At 41.5% G+C, this 25395-nt stretch overlaps 1 protein-coding gene across 1 annotated transcript in view; it reads right to left on the bottom strand.

Annotated features, from left to right (window-relative positions):
• LOC139465127 (calcitonin receptor-like) overlaps nt 1–25395 on the bottom strand; it is a 64909-nt gene that overhangs the window by 8815 nt on the left and 30699 nt on the right. Inside the window, exons 5-8 of the mRNA XM_071246816.1 lie at nt 22626–22752; nt 10315–10468; nt 1972–2038; nt 1175–1238 (exon numbers count right to left, since the gene is read on the bottom strand). Coding sequence (XP_071102917.1) covers nt 1175–1238; nt 1972–2038; nt 10315–10468; nt 22626–22752 — 412 coding nt within the window. The remainder of the gene's footprint in view (nt 1–1174; nt 1239–1971; nt 2039–10314; nt 10469–22625; nt 22753–25395) is intronic.

Here is a 25395-nt window from a genome sequence, read left to right as displayed (position 1 = left end):
TTCCAGTGTCAGCTTAATTTTGGAGGAAAGCCCGACGTGATGCAGGTCTCAGACGTTTAGCATTTCGGTGAAACCCACGAGCACGAGTATGGTGCTGACAAACCTAGAAAACACAATCGGGGCGAACCGGGATTCGAACCCACAATCATAGATTTCTGGCGTGCCCAAGGGACGCAACTCTGCACAGCCAATTTACGGCGCCCTAAACGACTGTGCCAGCCGTGCCTCCGTGTTCTGAAGGTAGTTATCAGGAATATGTTTTGTAATGAGGCTACAAACTTAGAGAAAGCCATCGATTTAATCCCAATTGATGGGATACCTTAAGTAACACTTGACGGGGTACGTCGCAATGGAATCCCCTTTCTGACAAAGACCCACGTTCGCTCCCTTACTTCCATTTCGGGTTTGTGTGAAAAAAAAGAGAAGCCCCTAGACCTTTAATAATATCACCATAATGTAAGCATGGAAGTTGGAAAAAGCAACGCTTTAAATAAGCGCTTAATTGCTACATCCTTTCTTGAATGTATGTTATTTTACGAGATTTAAAATTTACATTTTACAGTTGTGGTTTAGTCTGGCACTTGATGATACGAGTCTGGCACTTGATGATAAGAGGTGTTTTTTTTAAAAAGTACATAGATGTGGAAAAAATAAAACCGCGTTACAAAAAATCCTTATTGTCAATTTTACAAACTCCTATTCCCGAGTGCCCAGGGTATGAGTGTAGAGAAAGAAGCAAACAGTTGCGTACAAGACGTCCCCGGGTGAGTGCCAGGCGTGCATGAAGGAGCTGTAAAACTGGAAAGTTGGGTATACAGCTGGACTTCGTTGTAGGATGTTATGCTCTCGTTGTAGATTCCTGCAATCCCTTGCATGAATCGGACGTAAGCCATTTCTTTCCTTTGTTTGTTGTTTAACGCCGCACTCAGCAATATTCCAGCTATATGACGGCGAGCTGTAAATAATCGAGTCTGGACCAGACAATCCAGTGATTAATATTATGAGCATCGTCCCACGCAATTGGGACCGATGACATGCATCAACCAAGTCAGCGAGCCTGACCACCCATTCCCGTTAGTCGCCTTTTTCGACAAGCATAGTCGCCTTTTACGGCAAGTATGGGTTGCTGAAGACCTGTTCTACCCCGGAATCCCGCTTGTGAGTACTTCCTTACCACCAGTGATAGAATCACCGGACCGATGATGATCCACAGGAACCTTGACTCGTACAACCAACAGCTGCAAAAGAAGGATTTGTTTGTACTTTAGACTTGGTCCATTGAATCGCATCTTGAAATTATCATTTATTTCGCACGCAGAACAATGGATTGAACGGTTTTAAAGCAAGGAAACCTTTTGTTCTGAGGAGGTGTCCCACGACTTGGTAAATGAGTTCAGGTTGTATTTTATGGCGACGTTTTATGGTGCACCCTTGTCCCAGATGAGCTTGCACGTAAAGCTGAATGCTTCTTTATTTATGCATGGTAATATACCAGGCTAATACTGAGATACCGTAAAATTACATTTTCTTGTTCGACAGCGCACTCAAAAGCTACTCGACGGCGAGCTGTAAATAATCGAATCTGTACCGGACAAACCAGTTATTGACATAAGCATAATTTAAGCAAGAGGGATACATTGACATGCATCAGAGAACCTGACACCCAATCCCGTAGATCTCCTCTTGCGTCAAGCATGGATTGTAGATAATAAGTGCTCACCCGGATCTTCACGGGTAAAAACTGTTGTGAATTTGGAACGACACATTTGGTCATTATGAAATATGTATTTCGACAATATGGTTATGAGAAAATGAGGAACTGACTTTCACTTTGTGAGAGTTCATTGGAGCATGAACCTTCTTAGAGCGAGTGCCAAACTGTATTGACGTCGGCGCTTTCGGCTGTTTGATACTGTGCTCGGTTGAGTTTAAATATGGAATATTGATTGACGGTGAAGTGGAAATACTTACTTGACATTGTCTGTGGAGTCCATTCCTCGCATGGCAGCATAGATTACAGACGGAACGAAGGGAAAGCCTTAAACACAAATTAATACATATGAACAGTAAATGCGCCAAAATACATTTCTATAATCATACGCTATCTCTACCAAAAGCAGAATCCATTGTACGCTTCCGACTATATCATAAGCAAATGTTTATAAATCACGGCAAATAGTAACGATACCAGGTGTTCGCGAAAAGATGACCGTATCCTTCTCTACCGGTGGTTACCCGTCGAAAACACATGCAAAGGCATGTCAATTGTTCACGTAAACAAATGCAGGGACTCCATGTACAAGGCACTGATACGTCACATTTGGAAATATGTCCCACATGTCCTGAATGTTGTGACCCTGATGAAACACTTTTTGACCGAGAGTCGTACGATGCTCTTTTAAGAAAGTGCATGCTCGATTGTACCTCTACAGAAAATCAAGGACAAGACGCGTTTGTAACAATTAGATGGTGGAATGACTTTTTGCACACTCAAACGCTGTATACGTTGTAGTATTTGCCTATTTTAAAAGAAAAATTAGTCCTAAATGCACATATAACTTTAGTTAATTATAGGTTCTATGGTATAACTACAAAGTCATTACTGACAAGATCCATACACGTACGGTCCCCCATGAGTCCGGAATGTCCCTTGCTGCCATTGTAGTTATAACGAGAACGCTCTGGGATTTTGTTAGTGAAAACATTGTAACCAAGCACTCCATAACACATGCATGTCATCACACCAAACTACAGCCCCGTGGGGATTCCGTCCCTGTATGAATTGATGCCCTGCAACTCGTGCTTGTCGTACGAGGCAAATAAATGGATTGGGTAGTTAGCTCGGGGACTTGGCTGATTTCGTGTTATTGCACCTCGACGGCGTATGACGTTGCGCATAATATCAGTCACTTGTCTGACTGGCCCGGACCCGATTATTTACAGGCCACTTGTAGCCGGAATAATGCTGAATGCAGCATCAAATAACAAAAAAACAACATAATACAACCCAACGCCAGGTCTCATAACTATGACATAGTGGCTACAGACGACTGCTCTCACCACCAAACACTTATAGGATATCCCGTAGGCGACTCTCTCACCACCAACAGCTTAGAGGATATCCCGTAGGCGACTCTCTCACCACCAACAGCTTAGAGGATATCCCGTAGGCGACTCTCTCACCACCAACAGCTTATAGGATATCCCGTAGGCGACTCTCTCACCACCAACCACTTATAGGATATCCCGTAGGCGACTCTCTCACCACCAACAGCTTAGAGGATATCCCGTAGGCGACCCTCTCACCACCAACAGCTTAGAGGATATCCCGTAGGCGACTCTCTCACCACCAACCACTTATAGGAGACTCTACCTAACGCCAAGATGCATTGTAGTCCACGTGTTTACCTGCGCTGTGGGCAATGAACATTCTATACAACACGGTGAAACAAAAAACGCACGAAAGAATATAGAAGGGCGAAGAAACACACAATCATGCAAGTGAGTTATATAAAGAAGCGCATGTAAAATATGTATCGTTTAACAACATATGGTATGGTGCCACCTGCGTCTTGCTTCTAAAACGACCAAAGAGTCAGTTACTTGATTTTAACACCGCTTTCAACAGTATTGTAGGTGTGTGGAATCTCTGACGTCTACCATTCTGTTGTTTGTTGTTAAACGCCGCACTTAGCAGTATTCCACTTATATGAGGCGGTGTGTCAATAACAGACAATCCAATGATTGGCATCATGAGCATCGATCAGCGCAATTCGGATACGATGATGTGCATCAACCAAGTCAGCGAGCCTGACCACAATATCCCGTTAGTTGCCTCTTACGTCAAGCATAGTCGCCTAGGCCTTTTACGGCAAGCATGGGTTGCTGTAGACCTATTCTACCCCGGATCTTAACGGGTACACTACTGTGTTGAAACGAATGAGCAAAGTATGGTGCTTAAAAACACCAAGACTTATAACTGGGTGAATCGGCGGATCCTTGCCTGACTAAGGAAAGCAGCTCCGCACTGCGAATCACTTTTAATTCTATTCAAACAGGGAGCGAACATATTAACCTGTAGGCTGCACAAACACCAAATTTGAACATCCGAATCAGAACAATCCACAAGCCGCGTCTCCTGAGTTATGGGCGCGTTTGCTTGCAACTAAACTTATCAATCAAGCTTTTACCGTCAGAGGTCATTCCAGGAAAATCATGAAGACATTCAGAGGAAATTAATAAATAGGTCACATTACTTGTCAACATGATGGTGATGCTATCCCATGCTGTGGCCTGTACATCCAGTTTTTAGACCTTACACACTGACATTTCGGTGATTGATTCATCGCTAGCCTGTAACACCTCCATAGAATCTGTTTCGTCAGATATTCGAAACTGTTTACTTTCTGGCGTTGACGTTACATATGTTGTAGCTTTGTTTAGATGAAGGTGATGACTGCTTATTCTCTGGCGTTGACGTTTCATATTTTGTAGCTTTTATGATGATGATGATGATGATTATTATTAAAGTGATAACCTTATTGCAAGAATGATTAGGGTCATAAGTTAGAATATAATATTGAACTGACCTATACAATAACGAAACAACATTCAAGAGTCTTTCTTTATACATATATAACGTCCACGTCATAGTCTTTAGATAATGGAGCTAAGACTTATTTCATATTTTAGTTCCCTGTGTGGATCCGGGGACAATAAGTAGTAATGTGTGTACTCAGCACCCCGTTGCTGGCCGTAAAAGGCGGGCCATTCTGGTAATGTTGACCGTTGAATTCTGGAAATTATTGTTATTGGCAGAACAAGCTTGGCAATAAATTGATCACACACATATAGCTATTCATGTCATATTTGCTGGAGTATAACACCCCTGAGAGGCCTGCTGTTTTGCATTTTGGATATCTAATGCAATAAGACACCGTCCTTGTTGACACTCGATGGTGGGTGGAGCGCAGGGGTGCAGAACCACTTTATCTCATGATCATTATGTCTCAAAAACACTCTGGTTCATGAAGGAAACATTTAGATGCTAGCTCATCTAATGAGGAAATTGATCGCCATCTGGATTCCTGTGTTCGATTCATTGTGAACGAGGCATCAAATCATTAACCCATGAAATTAAACCCATTTGCCATTTCGAAGGCCATCAATGGCTGTTGTGGTGTGGTTAAACATTTCAACCACCTCCGTAATGGCTTCATACTTGTGGAATGCTATTTGCAAATGCAGAGGTTGCTGCCTCAGCACATAGAGCGCTGAACGCATGTCGAGTCATTGTAAGAGACCGAGAGGAGATTGTTGCAAAGCTGACAAAAGAAGGAGTTACAGCTGTTAAGCGATTCACGAGAAAACAGGATAACATCATCAAGACCAATACCTATATCCTCACTTTGTCACTTTCGAAAATTCCTTATTCAATCAAACCTGGGTATTTTAACATCAGAGTTAAGGTTTAGGTCCCATACCCACTCACATGTTACAAATGTCAAAGCTTTGGACATGGTGCTAAGGCCTGCACCCGCAACACAGTCTGTGTCCGTTGCAGTGGCTCACATTATAGAACTCAGTGCACAGACACAATTAAATTTGCAAATTGTGATGGGGACCACTAGGCCTCATCCAAACTTTGTCCAAATTTTATCCATCAACCAAAAATACTAAAGGTAAAACACACTAATAATGTCTCTTTTTTTATCTCAATAACCAAAATTATTTCTATAAAATCCTACTCGGCAGCTGTAACTTCTATCCCTAGTGTCAAAGTTACTACAACAGGAAGTCAGACAAACATCTCTTGCGTGGGTGATAAGCAGAAAATCGTAGATATCACACCTCAAAATCTCCTGATGATACCATAACAGCAACATCAACCTCACAGACAGAGGATCTACAATCATCACATCCTTTTAATGGAATATTGGAACAAGAATTACTAACATTTCAAAGAGGCTTACATCTAACAAAAACAGAAAAAACCTTGAAAAAAACCCTGCCAGGGCACTCCAACACATGGAGGTGTCTTAATGTTGAATTTGAACCTTTTGCGATGGAGGTCACTCCATCTCAGACAGGCCATGGGAGTAGACCTCCTCCATGTCAAGATTCCCAGTTCTAATCCTGTCTTACAGTGGAGTTGCAGAGGACTAAGGAACAATTTCAAAGATTTGCAGCTAATGACACACGATTTTACGCCATGGGCATTTTGTCTACAGGAAACGTACTTACAAAAAATACAGATCAGCTCAACACCAGACAATACGATTCTTATAATTTCTTTTCACCTCCAGGGCTAAGGCAACTGAAGGTTCTACATTCTTGGTGAAGCAGGGTGTAATTCATAGCCGTGTACCCCTCTATAAGCTATCGCAGTTCGTATCACCATGCACATTGTTTTCACTCTTTACATTCCTCCATCTGCATCTCCAGAGCAAACCGATCTTCAAGTTCTCTATGACCAGCTTCCTAAGCCTTGTATCATAATGGGTGATATGAACAGACATAATCCACTTTAGGGTAGTGATCATACAAGCAGTAAAGGCAAGCTCCAAGAAGATGTAATTCTCAACAGCACTCTATGTCTTTTAAATGATAATTCAAAAACATATTTATATCCTGGCACAGGTACATACCCTTCTCTTGATGTGTCTGTTACAGATTCCAAACTGCTGAATAAATTTGAGTGAATCTGTGAAAGTGACAACTTTCCAGCCATTCTTAAGCCTACTTCCCCATCTGATGTCCCGCCATCATCTCAATGGAACTTAACCAACGCTCTACTGACCTCTATATGACCGTCTCTGTACAGCCAAACTAAAACCTGATAATTTTACTGTTTGTTTTTGTTTGTTTGTTTGTTGTTTAACGCCGCACTCAGCAATATTCCAGCTATATGACGGCGGTCTTTAAAATAATTGAGTCTGGACCAGACAATCAAGTGATTGACATCATGAGCATCGATCAAAAAATTGGGATCGATGACATGCATAAACCAAGTCAGCGAGCCTGACCACCCGATCCCGTTAGTCGCCTTTTACGGCAAGTATGGGTTGCTGAAGACCTATTCTACCCCGGATCATTTTACTGACGTTCCTGACCCAGTACAATGCTTTTCTGATGAACTCATCAAAATAGCTGAAGAATGTGTTCCGAAGTCCTCTGGAATTCCACACATACGTAAACCAGCAAGAGAGCTAGGAGGGCGAGGAAAAAGGGGGAGCGTTATTTCCGCCGCCATCCTACGGTCAATAATTTAAATAAATCTTAATTTTTCAACGCAAAAGCATGGCATACATTTAAACAAAGTAAACGCCAATCTTGTGGAAATTATGTTTCAAAAATAAGTTCAAGAACGCCAATGTCCAAGGTATGGAACATGATCCAAAAAATCAAAGTTAAGGGAACGAAATCTAGTAAACATCATATTAAAAATGGGGACTATTTAATATCTCAAAAATCAGATATTGCAAATAAACATGGTGAAACTTTAGCTGAACACTCTTCCTCATCTAACTATGTACCTCAATTCCAAAAGTATCAAAAACAGCAAGCAAAGAAACCTATTGATTTTCATTCAGGAAGATTATAATGAACTATCTCTATTTATGAACCCCATACTGCCCTTGGACAAGCTCACGATACTGCTACAGGAACTGATAACATTCATTATCAACTTCTGAAACACTTACAAGAATCATCTTTAGAAACACTATTGACTATTTTTGATGAAATTTGGACATTTTCTCCTTCATGGCGTGATGATGTAGTGAGTGAGTGAGTATGGTTTTACGCCGCTTCTAGCAATATTCCAGCAATGTCACAGTGGGGGACACCAGAAATGGGCTTCACACATTGGACCCATGTCGGGAATCAAACCCGGGTCTTCGGCGTGACGAGCGAACGCTTTAACCACTAGGCTACCCGACCGCCCCCGTGATGCTGTAGTTATACCAATACTCAAAGCCAGTCGAGATCATACAGACCCTGCATATGTTCTACCAATGTCATTGACAAGCTCCGTTTGTAAAACCAAGGAACGCATGAAAAATAATCAATTAGTTTGGTACTTAGAAACCAATATCTCATGGTACTTAGAAACCAATAATCTCATAACTAACATACAATGTAGTTTCCGGAATAACAGAAGTACGGTCGATCATTTGGTTCGCTTAGAATCAATTGTTAAACATGCAATAATAACTAAACAACATGCAGTGTCTCTCTTTTTCGATCTCGACAAAAGCATATGACACTACATGGAAACCTGGTATTTTAGAAGATTTACATGATTTGGGATTGCGAGGCCGTTTGCCTCAATTCCTATCCGAGTTTTTAACCGACAGGCAATTTCAAGTCCCTGTGGGTTCTACCCTGTCTGATTATCATACATGGGGTCAGGGTGTCCCACAAGGCAGTATCTTGTCTGTCACACTATTTAGCATTCAAATCAATAGCCTATCAAAAGTTTTAAATGATTCAATTGATGGATCACTTTTTGTGGATGATTTTAATATTTCCTGTCGTGGCAAAAACATTCATACAATTAATTAATGCTTACTATACAAGGCAACAGCGGCTATGTTTAAATAAAATCCAGAAATGTTTTTTGGAAAATGGATTTAAATTCTCAAAATCTGAAACAAACTGTATTCATGTTTGTATAAAATATAAACCGCACAAAGATCCGGAACTAATTTTAGATAAAACTCCTGGTTCCTGGTTCCTGGGTATAATAAAAGTTCCTGGGTATAATTTTAGATTATTATATGACCTTTCTTCCTCACATTAAATATTTGAAGAATAAATGTCTGAAGGTCCTGGACTTACTTAAAGTAGTCTCACACTACTTGTGGGGGAGGAGATCGAAAACCCTCCTTTAACTATATAGAGCACTTTTATTTGCTCCAAGCTACATTAGGGCTCCCTATTACCAGACAACTTTTCTATTTTATCAACACTTAAATACACCAACAGCTAATCTAAACATAATCTAAACAGTTCATATGTTTTCAGATTCTCTTTCTGGCCTCCAGGCTATTCAAGACATTTGAATCTCTCATAATAGAAATTGTTGAATTGTAAAATGATCTTGCTGCCTGCTGGCCAATGCGACATCGTTTTCTGTTTGTTACTCAGCCATGTTTGAATCATTGGGAACGCAATGGCAGATGCTGCTGCAAAAGCAGCACTCAACAAATCTGTCACGCCACTTCGTATCCCATACACCGATATCAAACCTCTCATCAGATGCTACATCCGAGATCTGATGCAAAAGAAGTGGTACACCAAAGTAGGTATCATAAATTACATGAAATTAACCCAAATATCGGTTACACCTACTTATAGGCTATCAGTCCAGATTTGAAGAGGTCATAAATACATGCTTGACTGTATTGATTTTGCTATCAAAAGGGATACATATTTCAAATCATCATCTCACAAGGATCTTTTTATGAATGTTAGTTTCGATTTAATTATATACGTTCTTTTTTAAAAATAAACTGTATTGTGTCATGAAGTTTGAATAGTTAGTCCTGTATAAAATAAATTACCTTTTTAATATTTGAAGAATAAATTTGATAACCAAGATTGTCAGTGGCTGAACCCTCGATGGGGGTTGACGTAGTGTAAAACGATTAATATTGTCCCCCAGAGATGGAATGCCAGACCACGTCATTCCAAGTATATTTATTACTGCCACTTTTAATTGCAGAATATGTGTTCTTTTAATTCGGCTAAATTGGTCACTAATCGCCAACACCTGAAAGGCTGATGTAAATATTACTGGGGTCAATGCAGGTAGCAAAAGTACTGTAACTCCCCATGGTCCCTAGTGAGGTGATCTACCTTCAATTGCTGGCGATCTATAGCCTTTTTTTTACTGTATCGTTACATATAGTGAAATCTTTTTATGTTTGTATACTAGTTTTAAATAATAATCTGATATTTTTCTTATTTTACTGTCCTTCGTTGACATGCTTTTATTGTTTAAATGTATATATTTTGTTTAACTTTTGTTAGTCACGATATGGCTGAAATACTACTGATGTGATCTTAACTTAACTCAGCTCATATTTTCGTTAAATGTATTCTATAGTGAAAGGCGCGGTTGGGTACTACTAGCTTAGTGGCTAAAGCGTTCGCTCGTCACACAGAAGACCAAGGTTCGATTCCCGACATGGGTACAATGTGCGAAGCCCATTTCTGGTCGCTCCCTGCCGTGCTATTGCTAAAAGCGGCGTAAAACCATACTCACTCACTCAATCTATAGTGAAACTTAAACTCCAAGTCTATACTTACACCAGCCCATGACAATGCACATCCAGAGTAGTTTCTTCTCCTTGCTGAAGGCCATGACAATAAGCGTATGCAGAAAGAAGCCCTCGCACACCATCCAGCAGTAGTTGCACACAGTCAGGTACTGAGTGAACACATGCAGAGCTTGACACCAACCCTGAAACGAATAAAAACATTGTTATGTAGGTAAGAACTATTTCAATCCGGGAAAATGAAATTAAAGTTAGTATGAACAAATACTGAATAAGTTGGTTTGTTGTTTAACGCCGCACTCAGCAATATTCCAGCTATATGACCGCGGTCTGTAAATAATCGAGGCAGGACCAGACAATCCAGTGATTAATATCACGAGCATCGATCCACGCAATTGGGATCGATGACATGCATCAACCAAGTCACCCGATCCCGTTAGTCGCCTTTAACGACAAGCATAGTCACCTTTTACGGCAAGCATGGGTTGCTGAAGACCTATTCTACCCCGGATCTTCACGGGACTAAGTATAATTGTACCTCAGATCTTGCAAATATTGTGTTGTGAAAAATAATTCGTCGGCAGACGTTCCGCAAATATTGCGTTGTGATAAATAATTGTTCCGCCGACTTCTCGAAAATATTACGTTGTAAAATATAATTGTTTGGCTGACGTCCCGCAAATGTTACGTTATGAAAAATAATTGTTCGGAAGAAGTCCTGCGAATATGCCATTTGAAAAAAAAACGTTTGCTCAACAGACGTCTCGAAAATATTGCGTTGTTAAAAATAATTGTTCAGCAGACGTCCCGCAAATGTTACGTTATGAAAAACGATTGTTACGCAGGCGTCTCGAAAATATTGTTGTGAAAAAATAGTTGTTTAGCACCCGTCCCATAAATATTGCTTTGTGAAATACCAATTGTTCAGTGTGCTCAATGCCTTGAAGCAGAAAGAGAAACCTGCCTGTCGCAATCTATTCTCAAGCATATTAAATGGTCGGTCGATAAGTCTAATTGACGACGAAGTGAATAAGAGGGCAATAAAATGCCAATAAGCCGTGTATTTGCTTGGCGCTTTCGACCATTAAATGGACCAATCCCTGTACAATCCCTTGGTGCATGATGTAAGATTCCTCGATTAAGCTGTCGCTGCTGTGAGCCTGTAGATTAGTTTTGTTTGTTTGTCTGTACATAATCGGCGGTCTGTAAATAATCGAGTCAGGACCAAACAAGCCAGCTATTGACATCATGAGCATCCTCCACACAACTGAGATCGATGACACGCATCAACCAAGTCAGCGAGCCTGACACCCGATCCCGTTAGTCGACTCTTACGACAAGCATAGTCTCTGGAGTATTTTAGGAGCTAAAACGATTTACTGATGATCTGTACCGGACGAAGATCGATAGTCGTTCTAACTATGAACTGTCGAATCACGTGTGTGAGTTGTGTTCAACGCCGCTTAGAACAGTATTCCAGTTAAATCACGGCGTGTTTGCTTAATGTTGGAGGAAAGCCGATGTAATGCAGGTCTCGGACGTTTACTACTTTGGTGACAGCTCACAAGCAAAGTATGGTGCTGACAAATCGGAAAGGGCGACTAACGGGATCAGGTGGTCAGGCTCGCGGACTTCCTTGATTGCGTGGATCGATGTTCATGATGTCAATCACTGGATCGTCTGGTCTAGAAAATCGCGGAGAGCAGTGTTAAACAACAAATAAACAAAGACACTGTCTGTAGGCTAATGATTAAAGAGTTCTACACTCATTTTCGCTAGATACCGTTACGAAACAAGTGGACTTTCTATGGTATCTGTTCAAGAGTTTCGTAAAAATGGTATCTAACGTGTAAACACAAAACTTTCGTTCGTTGACAGACCAAACTGAAACCGGTTGCAAAATCTGGTTGCGCATGAATATTGAGTGAGAGAGGTAACATTTAACATTGTTATTAAAACGCAGGACACCTTTAAGATAGGTTTAATAGTCACATTAGCGCCTCGCTTTGGATATCGCACCAACGGTCGCTCTCTCGATCGCACTGTAGGGAAATCAGAGTGTTCGCCAAAGACGTGAAAATCAACTAACTCAAAGTCTGCTTGCATGTCAGTGACAGCTTCGAAAGAAGGGCAAGGTCGCCACCGGAATAGTTGGTTGGTTGGTTTTGTTGTTTTACGCCGCACTCGGCAATATTCCAGCTATATGACGGCGGTCTTTAAATCATCTCGGGGAGGCCCGGTAACCTAGTGGTTAAAGCGTTCGCTCGTCAAGCCAAAGACCCGGGTTCGATTCCCGACATGGGTAAAATGTGTGAAGCCCATTTCTGGTGTCCCCCGCCGTGATATTGCTAAAAGCGGCGTAAAACCATACTCACTCACTCACCCTGTAAATAATCCAGTCTGGACCAGACAATCCAGTGATTGATATCATGAGCATGGACCCACGCAATTGGGATTGATGAAATGCATCAACCAAGTCAGCGAGCCTGACCACCCGATCCCGTTAGTCGCCTTTAACGACAAGCATAGTCGCCTTTTACGGCAAGCATGGGTTGCTGAAGACCTATTCTACCCCGGAATCTTCACGGATCTTAAGCAGATATACGTGGGTAATCCGACTGTGGCCAATACGACATCGTCGTAAAACGACCTCGTCATCTCTCTGACTGACAACCAAGTAGGTATGACCGATTGTTGGTTTTAATTCGTGAAGTTGAATCCTTAAAACTTCAAGATAATAACTTGAAAATTTAACTTAGTATCTTGAAATTTCAAGATCATTATCTTGAAATTTGAACTTATATATCTTGAAATTTCAAAATAATAACTTCAACTAAGTATCTTTAAGAAAATAATTAACCAAATGGCCCTAAAAGGCTTCCGTATGCCATAGAAGAGACACATCGAACGTCTTGATAACCTCATCAGACCATCAAACTACATACGCCACACGCGCGACTCTGTTCATCAGCTGACTGACAGTTGAGAAGACGATAATGAACCCAGATCTTGCGAGACGGTCATACAAATGTTATCTCGTCTGGACATCAGGAGAAGACCTCTGTGGAAGCAGAACAGCTTGACCTCGGTTTCAAGGGGGTCTAAGGATTGTTTGTCACTCTATTTGTAGTTTAACGCCGCACTCAGCAATATATTCCAGCTATATCACGGCGGTCTGTAAATAATCGAGTCTGGACCAGACATTCCGGTGATTGACATCCAGAGTATCAATCCACCACGCAACGGGGACACGATGACATACATCAACCAGGTCATTAACCAAGTCAGCGAGCCTGACTACCCGATTCCGTTAGTAGCCTCTTACGAAAAGCATAGTCGCCTTTCACGGCAAGCATGGGTTGCTGAAGACCTATTAAGCATTGGGTCCAAATGTGTGCAGATCCGGAGTTCAAAGAGCTTCAGCAACCCATGCTTGTCGTACGAGGCGACTTATGGGATCGGGTGTTCAGGCTCGCTGACTTGGTTAATGCATGCCATGGACCCCAATTGCGTAGATCGATGCTCATGATGTCAATCACTGGATTCACTGGTACAGACTCGATTATTCATTTACACACCGCCGCCATATAGCTGGAATATTGCTGTGTGCGGCTTTAAACAAACTAACTAAATCCCATGATAGATGAACAGCTCAAAACACTAAATCCCTCTGGTAATAAATGTTTCCCACTCAATTTTGTTCAGCTGCAGCTGTCTGTGTGTTATGTGACACTACTGACATTCAAAACAACTTGCGTCATGTTCGGGCTGGTATCTCGTGCGCAAGTCAAATATCAAGTGCTTACGACTTTATATACGTTTGTCAGTGAGTACGTTCTTATGTTACAGTCAAAGTACCAATGACGAATGAATACGTGTTTTTTTGTGCACAGTAAGAAGCTTCATCAATATTACATACATAGTTGTTGTTTTTATTTACAGGTATCATTATTTAATGATGTTGCTGACGGTTATATTTGAGACTAAGTTGAACTTGGCATGGACAAACAGGCTAACTCTAATGATATTTTGACTTAAAACAAAAAACACAAACAGAGACGCATACATCGCACACGCATACCGTCACACACACCGAAACCAACACCTAATCAGAGACGCATACACCGGACCCCTGAAGATCCGGGTTAGAATAGGTCTTCAGCTGCAACCCATGCTTGCCGTAAAAGGCGACTATGCTTGTCGTAAAAGGCGACTAACGGGATCGGGTGGTCAGGCTCGCTGGCTTGGTTGATGCATGTCATCGATCCCAATTGCGGGATCGATCCTCATGACATTTTTCATTGTCTGGTCCAGACTCGATTATTTACAGACTGCCGTCATATAATAACTGGAATATTGCTGAGTGCGGCGTTAAACAACAAACCAGCCAACCAACTACAGTCAAAGTAAGTCCAGTCAATGTATAAAATACTTGAAAATTCAAGTCAATTACACTGCGCTTGAATGAGGGTGTCAACCTCTACCCTCGGGATGTCTGTCATTCACTTAATTTGTCATATCAGTATGCACAGCTTGTAGAAGTCAATTAGACTGGAATATTCACACACAATTCATGACCACGCGTACTTTTAACAACCCAAGGGCTAAATATTTTATTGATTTGTCACTTTTTTCAAGAAGAGAAATTGAAATATTGACATCCCCGCACTCCACTCAACAGAGTTGGCTACCCCTTTGAGTCACCATGTCATTATAGACGTTACCTGATTTGTTTGTGTGTTATTTCACTCAGCAATTATCTAGCTACTAGTCCGGCAGAGAAATGAATATTCAACCCCAACCCAGGGTTAGGGGGATAAAGTTGTTTTTTTATTGCTGGATTTGTTTAATGATGTACTCTATATTATGAAACTGACTGATGACACATCTTTGGGCATTTTGAAATATTAAAGATGGCTGACAAGATGGCCGCCGAAACATGAAAATATCGCTTCTTTGCTAATAGTATGGGATATGGAACTACTTTTGGTGCATATCACTCAAATTGTGCCTTCAACTAATTAGAATATGTTATTCTAAATGAACTGGTATCATTTAAAACATAATTTGAATGTTAAAAAAGCAAGATAATTGCCAAAATGACTACCGAAATATTATAAAAATCAACAAATACGTGCTTCTTCTAGGAATTCTGATTGTTCTGAACTTTTAAGGTGAATATTGGTTCAAGGATTTCTTCACATACATCAGTCAGTTTAGGTTTCTTCCTCATCATCAATAACAGGGTTAGTGAGTGGGTAGAAGCAGACACTGGAGCTACAGGAGCAGAATACTGTGCAAGGTAACTCGGCGTGACTGCAGCCACATTGCTTTGTCCTCCACGGTGTATCGCTGCCACATGTAAACTTCACAAATATAAAATATTTCAAAATATATTGTGGTAGTACAGTAACTGGAAGTAGGCACTTTGATGTAATGTCTTTATGGAAACCAAACTGGGTTGGAACCATCGCACAGCCTTCCACACACTGGTTTGGAGATGTGTCCGCTTCACGTTTTCCAAAAAGGCATCTGGTGGCGTTAAAGTTGCGAGGTTGGGAATCTGAGAACAGCCTCTTCATGTTTTGGTAGCCTGAACTTGTAAGCGAGCGTCTGTGACAGATGTGCAGTTTGGGTTGCCGTGAATTGAGCTGCTTGTAAAGAGATTACGAGTAAATCTGCTGTAGTATCTCCAAGCAGTGAGAGAGAGAGTGATCGTCCTTTAATGCCTTGACCACTTTTCCTTTACCAACTTCAAAACATGATGCTGTTGTATCACAACCTCTCAATGCATGTGCTGCAAGTAGGCCTAGAACGGCAGGTTCAGTTTTGGAAACAGAAGCTCCAATGTCCATCAATACCCACCTGTATTCTGCATCCATCTGCATGTTTTGTCTAGTGTATATGATACCATTACACAAGGTAAATAATTGAGTGTGGATCATCATGAGCATCGATCCACGCAATTGTGACACGATAACATGAATCAACAAGTCCGCGAGCCTGACCACCCGATCCCTTTAGTCGCCTCTTACTACAAGCATTAGGAGCCTTTTGAGGCAAGCGTGGGTCGCTGAAGACCTATTTTAAGTTAAAGAAAAGATATTAGCCCCCGCAACAAAGTGAAGGCATCTCCAATGTCTCGACCAAAAGAGGGGCAGTCGGGTAGCCTAGTTGTTAAAGCGTTCACTCGTCATTCCGAAAACCCGGGTTCGATTCCCGACATGGTTACAATGTGTGAAGCCCATTTCTTCGTCCCCTGCCGTGATATTGCTGGAATATTGCTAAAAGCGGCGTAAAATCAAACTCACCCACTCACTCGGCCCGAATATTTCTTATGTAGCCGACTCAGCACACTTGATAATGCAGACCGCCGTCACATAGCTGGAATTTTGTGCGGCGTTAAACAAACACACAAACAAACAAACAAATCGTATCCCAATCATTGGATCGGTGCTCATGATGTCAATCACTGGATTGTGTGGTCCAGACTCGATTGTTATACACACCGCCCTCATCTAGTTGGAATATAACTGAATGCGGCGTCAAACAACAAACAAACTAAACCTAAGAAACACTTGACCACCAGTCAATCAACAATATACAGTAAGGTCACATGAAACTTTAAAAATACATTGCGTGGCTGTTTGTTATGCCTTCTCATCTCGTTGGATAACATTTCCAACCTTTTGCAAGAGTACCTCCCTTGTGACGCAAGCCGCAGAGGTACACTTTGCTTCGTCGATGAAATGTTTGCGACATATTCATAAAATTAGAACGCCAACGCTAGAGAATATGAAACCAGTCTATATTATCTGCCTAAATAGAATCCAGTGGGAAAAGGGAAAAATAGCGGTGACCATATCACGAGCATGTGTCTATGGATCGCCATTAGTGATGACACCAGGTGTAAAAGGTTAGCGTAACCCGCGCTACCGGTGGCACTCGTCACAAACACATGCAAAGGTAAGTCAAGTGTTCTGAAAAATACGGGAACATATGGTGTAAGTCAAAATAACGAATTGCATCGGATATAACTTCGTAACCATCTTCCCGAGGCAACAGAGTTAACTAACTACAAAAGTCCGGTTTCCACCCTTGCGGAACTAGGCTGGAATTCCTGGGTTCGATCATAGCGCCATCTGAGGCTATTACTACTTATGTCCCTTCTATGCCTATCCTATGGACCAATCAGATTCCAGCTCACGTGTCACTTGCATTTGCTTTAAAAAAATGGCGGCGCCCAGTCAAGAAGATCTGATCGATAATCAAGATCTATATTGTAATAAAACGGGTCTTACATAGTGAAGTACAACAAATCACGTGCGCACCTTGATTAAAACACATGAAAAGATTAGGAAAATATCTGCTGACAAGGAATTGGAGGTGCACATGCTTTGCAAATCCTGCAATCGGCCGAAATCTGCATGAGAATTTACTTAATGGATTTCGATTTCATTGTGCGATTTTGATTGGACAATGCATAGACTCGTTAGTCCAGCCAAAATGTAACTCCATAATACCAGGCAAGGGTGGAAACGGGACTTTTAAAAGTCAGTTAACTCACGTGCCTCGGAAAGATGCTTGCAACTGATCCGTCAAATGTGAAAATGTCCTCCGCATTTGATAGTACTGATGCGTGGTATGCGACGACTGCTGGCTTGGATTGAAAGGTCAAACTCTTTTTAAAGCTACACCCGGGCCTTGAATAACCTAAATTGATCAAACAACATTTTGGTAACAGTTAAAACCAAGGTAAAGTGCTCCTGATTAATTATGATCATAGGGCAGTCTGTTTGAGTAGGTATTTGCAGGTAATTTGGAACGATTGCATCTTTCTTGGAACGCCATTAGTAGTTCAGATAGGTTGTTAATCGATTAGGTGTGCTCACGGTAAAATCCATACAGAGTTATTTTGATTTAGTCATGGTGCTCTGCCGAGTTCGGGACACAACTCTGCACAGCGAATGGCGGTGCCATAGACGACTGGGCCACCCGTCACCCCAAGGGTTATATTAGGATTGATCTTTCGAAGATCGACGAAGGGTAAAATGGCATACTTTTCTTAGAAGCTATGGGTTATCACACTAATAAAAAGGTGTGCTACTTTTAGAGGGGTTAAGGTTCATCGTCCTTATGCTACGTCAAATAAATCACAACACAATTGGTGTGTGTGTGTGTGTGTGTGTGTGTGTGTGTTAGGTAAAGGTGCAACTTCAAAGATAAACAAGGCAAAAAGTGAACACCCCCGACTATTACCCCCGACTTTGGCTCCAACATATTTTTAACTCAAAACATGAAATCAACTGCACCTTTTCTATTGATATAGAAACCGTACCCGAAATTGTACAGTTATAGGGCGCTTAATGTACGGGTAGCAAAATATGTAAAAACTCATATTGTCTCCGAAAATCCACATCGATATCAAACTTTGCACCGCACCTCTCCTGTTAGTATAGAGGGGGCATGGGTGGCCCAGTCGTCGACCGTGAAGATTCCGGGGGTAGAATAGGTCTTCAGCAACCCATGCTTGCCGTAAAAGGCGACTATGCTTGTCGTTAAAGGCGACGATCGGGATCGGGTGGTCAGGCTCGCTGACTTGGTTGATGCATGTCATCGATCCCAATTGCGTGGATCGATGCTCATGATATCAAGCACTGGATTGTCTGGTCCAGACTCTATTATTTACAGGCTGTCGTCATATAGCTGGAAACCAACCAACCAATCGTCTAAGGCGCCTGGATACGCTGTGCAGAGTTTCGTCTCTTGGGCACGCCAGAAAGCTCTGATTGTGGGTTCGAATCCCGGTTCGCCCCGATTATGTTTCTAGGTTTGTCAGCACCATACCCGTGCTCGTGGGTTTCACCGAAGTGGAAAACGTCTGAGACATGCATCACTTCGGACTTTCCTCCCACGTTAAGCTGACACGCCGCGATAGAATTGGAATACTGTTAAAAGCGGCGTTTAACCAACTCACACACTCACTATTAGTTTAGAAAGTGTTTCTGAAATTTTAAAAGAATCCATCCATAAGAAACGTCACCACAAAATAGCTAAATATATTTAACGGTTACTGTTGTATATTAAAAAGGGTAATTTTGCAACATGTTTGCACTGACAAATCCTGCGGAAGAAATTCATTTTATCGATATGTTTTGCGAAGGTTAACTGTCCAATATTCGATCACACAAAGTTACATTTTAACGAGTCCAATCCTGCATACAGCTGTGTCTTTAATCCATCTTATGAGGATCTGTCGGGCGATCTGTTAAAGCGTACGGTCGTCACGCCGAAGACCCTTGTTCGATTCCCGACATGAGTACAATGTGTGTAGCCCGTTTCTGGGGTCCCCCGCTGTGATATTGCTGTGATGTTGCTATAAGTGGTGTAAAACCACACTCGCTCACTCCCTCTTTATGAGGATCTGCACAGTATAAAGTCATCTCTGATTCCGCCTCTTGGAATAAGAATTAAACCTGCTGCTGCTGATATTAAACTTGAAAATATATCTCTTTTCCGTCTGCTTTCTTCTCCCCATTGGCAATTACATTAAAGCCACGGTACGTGGATCTTGCCTTATCTAATCTAAAGAAATCTGACACTAATCAACTACAATATCAACAAGAATATAATCAGTTAAGAAAGGAATATAATACTTCCAAATCAATATTTACAGATTGGTCCAAGGATGGAGGTGCTGTTGCCAGCAGTGCCACTATCATTGGATCCAGAATTTCATCAACTAGATTACCAGCTAACTCATCCATATTAACAGCTGAATCAAAGGCCATTTTAACTGCACTAGAATATACATATTAACAGTCTAAACATTAGGAATTTATTATTTTTGCAGACTCGCTGTCGTCTCAATAATTTAATTACACAATAATCTGCCTACTGTCCAATACGACATCGTCTTTTGTTGGTTACCCAGCCATGTTGGGACCATTGGTAACACAATGGCTGATGCTGCTGCTAAGGCAGCACTCAACATATCTGTGACACCACTTCTCATACTCTACAGTGACTATAAACCTGTAATTAGATGTTACTTCAGAGATCTCATGCAGATGAAGCGGGACACCCAAGAGTGTATGAATAAATTACGTGGAATAAAACCAAATATCGGCTACACACACTTGAGTTGTCAGTCCAGATTTGAAGAGGTCATATTAAGACGATGTCGTACTGGTCAATCTCGTTATACTCATGAATATATTCCATCTATATGACGGTAGTATAGATCTATAAATAATCGATTCATGACCAGACAATCCAGTGACTGACGTCATGAGCATCGACCCACGCGATTGGTTTGTTTGTTGCTTAACGCCACACTCAGCAGCAATTCAGCTATATGACGGCGGTCTGTAAATAATAGAGTCCGGACCAGACACTCCAGTGATAGACCCACGCGATTAATTAGGATACAATGACATGAATCAACCAAGTCAGCGAGCCTGACCACCCAATCCGGTTAGTCGCCTATTACGACAAGCATAGTCGCCTTTTACGGCAAGTTCTACCCCGGATCTTCAAGGCTCTAAACTACATTAAAAGGTATTTTGACATTGGTTGAAAATATATTGAAAAATATTCAGGTGACGTTTCTTATGTCCTTGTTTTGGTCGAACGAATGTTTTAGTGAAAAGATTCTTAGTTAAACAGTGAAAAATAGCTGTATGTTTTCTGAAAATTTAGATATTGAAATCTGGCTTCCTACTGCACCTCTCCTTTTGGTTTTAAAAGTATTTACCAAAGTTGAAAATAAGGTTTTGTAGAAGGAAGGAAGGACGGACGGACGGACGGACGGAATTCCTTGGTATAACTATGTACCCTGCCCCTTTAGGTCGGGGATATAATTAAACATGACACTGGAACCTACAACTAGCGGATCCTGCTCATCGCGTTGCGGAGCTTGATAGTAATGACCCCATCTCTATCATGCGTACCAATGAAAACAAAACGATCTACAAAGATAAGATGTTACTTGTATAAATTTGCACACCAGGAAACCAAACAGCCGAAATATAGACATACATAATGTGCTGCGTCCTTTATGTTTGTTTGTTGTTTAACGCCGCACTCAGCAATATTCCAGCTATATGACCGCGGTCTGTAAAATAATCGAGTCTGGACAATCCAGTGATCAACATCATGAGCATCGATCCGCGCAATTTGGATACGATGACATGCATCAAACAAGTCAGCGAACCTGACCACCCGATCCCGTTAGTCGCCTCTTACGACAAGCATAGTCACCTTTCACGGCAAGAATGGATTGCTGAAGACCTATTCTACCCCGGAATCTTCACGGGTCGCGTCCTTTATGAGACGACCAAGCATTGGAAAGGATTGTATGTCGTGGTTTTGTCGAGTGCTTTGTCGTGGTTAATAGCAGGAGGAACGGCCAACACCGTGTCACACAATGACAAACTGTAACCCCATACGTCGTCTCGAATGACAAGCACGGCGTAGTTGGAGCTATTCATCCGGCTTGAAAACAATTGGATACTGCCCTTTGGAAATTACCGTTGGTACATTACATCCAGTTTGTACTATTGTGCCCGTGACGAACCAGCCCCGTGCAGCTCCGGGTTAGAATGGGTCTTCAGCAACCCATGCTTGCCGTAAAAGGCGACTAACGGGATCGGGTGGTCAGGCTCGCTGACTTGGTTGATGCATGTCATCGTGACATTAATGAGTGGATCGATGCTCATGATATATAAGTCACTGGATTTTCGGATCTAGACTCGATTTTTTTATTCAGGCTGTCGTCATGTAGCTGTAAACCAAGCAACCAATTGCGTAGATCGATGCTCTTGACATTTAATCACTGGATTGTCTGGACTACACTCGTTTATTTACAGAGACCGCCGTCATATTGATTGACTATTGTTGAGAACGACGTTAAACAAACGTTACGAACCAAAAAAACCCTTTAGTGCTTTCAGTTGGTAATTTGATGTGCATTTTCAACAATAGTTTTGGTTTTGGTTTGGTTTGTTGTTTAATGCCGCACGCAACCATATTCCAGCCACATGACGGCGGTCTGTATAAAATAATAATCGAGTCTGGACCAGACAATCCAGTGACTGATATCACATGACTGATACATGCAACTGGGATCGATGACATGCATCAACCAAGTCAGCGAGCCTGACCACCCGATCCCGTTAGTCGCCTTTAACGACAAGCATAGTCACCCTTTACGGCAAGCATGGGTTGCTGTAGACCTGTTCTTCCCCGGAATCTTCACGGGATTTTCGACAATAACATACGGGTTTTTTTCTACACGTCGTATATTGTATGCAGGTAGGCGTGGTATAATTCGGTACCTACCGGGTTGCTGCGGAGGACATCTGGCTGCATGGGTACAGTGGTGTAGGTGACGATCCACATCATTCCGGTCAGGATGTAGGATATGAACAGATGCTGGTGCATAGTCACCCTACTACACTTCAGCTGCCTGAAACAAACATTTGGTACATGATTGTCATCACTGTTTCGTTGGGGTAGCATCTTGTTCCACCACTTGGAATCAGAAGTAAATCTGTCGTTTCTGCGGCAAACATTAACTTTCAAGATATGGCTCCCACACAACTGTTTTCAAATGTAGACCTCACATTAGCTAGACTTAAGGTTCTGAGACAAATCCACTAATTTATAAACAAGAATACAATCAATTACGAAACACCCTTATGACACTTATAAATCTATGTTTACAGATGGAGCCAAGGATGGTGGCGCAGTTGTTAGTGCCACTGTCATTGGATCCTGAACAGTTTCTTCACGATTACCCGATAATAGTTCAATATTCACAGCAAAAGCACACGCAATTTTAACAGCTCTTAAATATGTCAAGAACAAATCCAAATATAAAGATTTCATTATTTTGTCAGATTCACTTTCGTGCCTTCGGGCTATTAAAATATGTCATGAACTTATTCATACATTTTGATGTATTTAGTGTATTATTTTATAAATTGGAAGTGCTTATTTATAACCGAGCTTGTTAGTGGCTGTACCCTCGAGGGGGATTGAAGTAGCGTAAAATTATTGTCCCCCCCTAAGAGGGTATGTTGGTCCCATATCATTCAAAGTATTTTATGCATGCCAGGCTTTTAAACGTAGTATATTCGTCATTTTAATCTTTGACATATCTAGTACACTGTCGCCAGTGGCTGAAGGGATGATATAAATCCTGCCGGGGTCCATGCAGGAAGCAAAGGCACTGTAAGTCCCCAGGGTCCCTGGTATGGTGATCTCCCTTCAGTGACCGACGATCTCTAGCCCATTTTTATATTGTGTTGTTCATTAACACTTACTGCTTTTTAATATTCAACTAGTTTTAAATCAAATCTGTGATATTCTAGTTATTGTCCTGTCCATCGTTGACAGCTTTTTATTTAGTCTAAATATATGTATCATTAATGTATAACTTTTCGTCACGATATGACTGAAATACTGCCGATGTGACATTAAATATTAACTCACTCACTCGTTGGGGTAGCCGGCGTTTCAAGGCGCCGCAAGTAGCTGTTAAAAGCTGTGTCGCTTAGCCGTGCCCTGCTCCGTTGGTCGTGGGTTCAAATGCCTTTTCCGCCCTGATTAATAATAAGAACAGACCAGTCTGTTTAAGTAGGTATCAATATGAAATTTGGAACGACTGAGTCTTTCTTGGAACGCCATTCATAGTTTTGATAGGTTGTCAATCGATTAGGGTGTACTCCACCCGATTATGTACAGACCTCCGTCGTATAGTTGGGGTATTGCCGAGTGCGGCGTTAAACAAACTAACAAATCCTACCCGGACTGGAAAAACAAAAACAAGGGAATTTGGCCAGGAAGTTTAGCTTTAGGAATATCAATAGTCTTCTAAACGTTCAATGTGATAAGCACAACTAGTGACCAGTCGTCATATAGGAATATTGGAGTGCGGCGTTAAACAACAAACAAAACAAAACAAAACAAGAACTATGGGGGTGCCTACTTCTTGTCTGAATGTCTTATCCCAAAATGTCACATTGACACTATCAATGAGAAGGTCCAGCATTTTACACCTTGACACTATCAATGCGAAGGTCCAGCATTTCACACATTGACACTATCAATAAAAAGGTCCAGCATTTCACACCTTGACACTATCATTGAGAAGGTCCAGCATTTCACACATTGACACTATCAATGACAAGGTCCAGCATTTCACACCTTGACACTATCAATGACAAGGTCCAGCATTTCACACCTTGACACTATCAATGAAAAGGTCCAGCTTTTCACACCTTGACACTATCAATGACAAGGTCCAGCATTTCACACCTTGACACTATCAATGAGAAGGTCCAGCATTTCATACCTTGACACTATCAATGAGAAGGTCCAGCTTTTTACACATTGACAGTATCAATGACAAGGTCCATCATGTCACACCTTGACACTATCAATGAGAAGGTCCATCATTTCACACATTGACACTATCAATGACAAGGTCCATCATTTCACACATTGACACTATCAATGAGAAGGTCCATTATTTCACACATTGACACTATCAATGAGAAGGTCTAGCATTTCACACATGGACACTATCAATGAGAAGGTCCATCATTTCACACATTGACACTATCAATGAGAAGGTCCATCATTTCACACATGGACACTATCAATGAGAAGGTCCATCATTTCACACATGGACACTATCAATGAGAAGGTCCATCATTTCACACATGGACACTATCAATGACAAGGTCCATCATTTCACACATGGACACTATCAATGACAAGGTCCAGCATTTCACACATTGACACTATCAATGACAAGGTCCAGCATTTCACACATTGACATTATCAATGACAAAGTCCAGCATTTTACACATTGACACTATCAATGTGAAGGTCCAGCATTTTACACCTTGACACTATCAATGACAAGGTCCAGCATTTCACACATTGTTTTTTCGACCAGTGAAGATTCCGGGGTAGAATAGGTCTTCAGCAACCAATGCCTGCCGTAAAAGGTGACTATGCTTGTCGTAAAAGGCGACTAATGGGATCGGGTGGTCAGGCTCGATGACTTGGTTGATGCCTGTCCGAATAGCGTGGATCGATG

This window comes from Haliotis cracherodii, unplaced genomic scaffold (assembly GCF_022045235.1).
Source record: "Haliotis cracherodii isolate W230 unplaced genomic scaffold, xgHalCrac1.p SCAF_17, whole genome shotgun sequence".
Lineage (NCBI taxonomy): Eukaryota > Metazoa > Mollusca > Gastropoda > Lepetellida > Haliotidae > Haliotis > Haliotis cracherodii.
The sequence above is the reverse complement of the archived record's forward strand: the minus strand, read 5'-3'. Positions and strand labels throughout refer to the sequence as shown.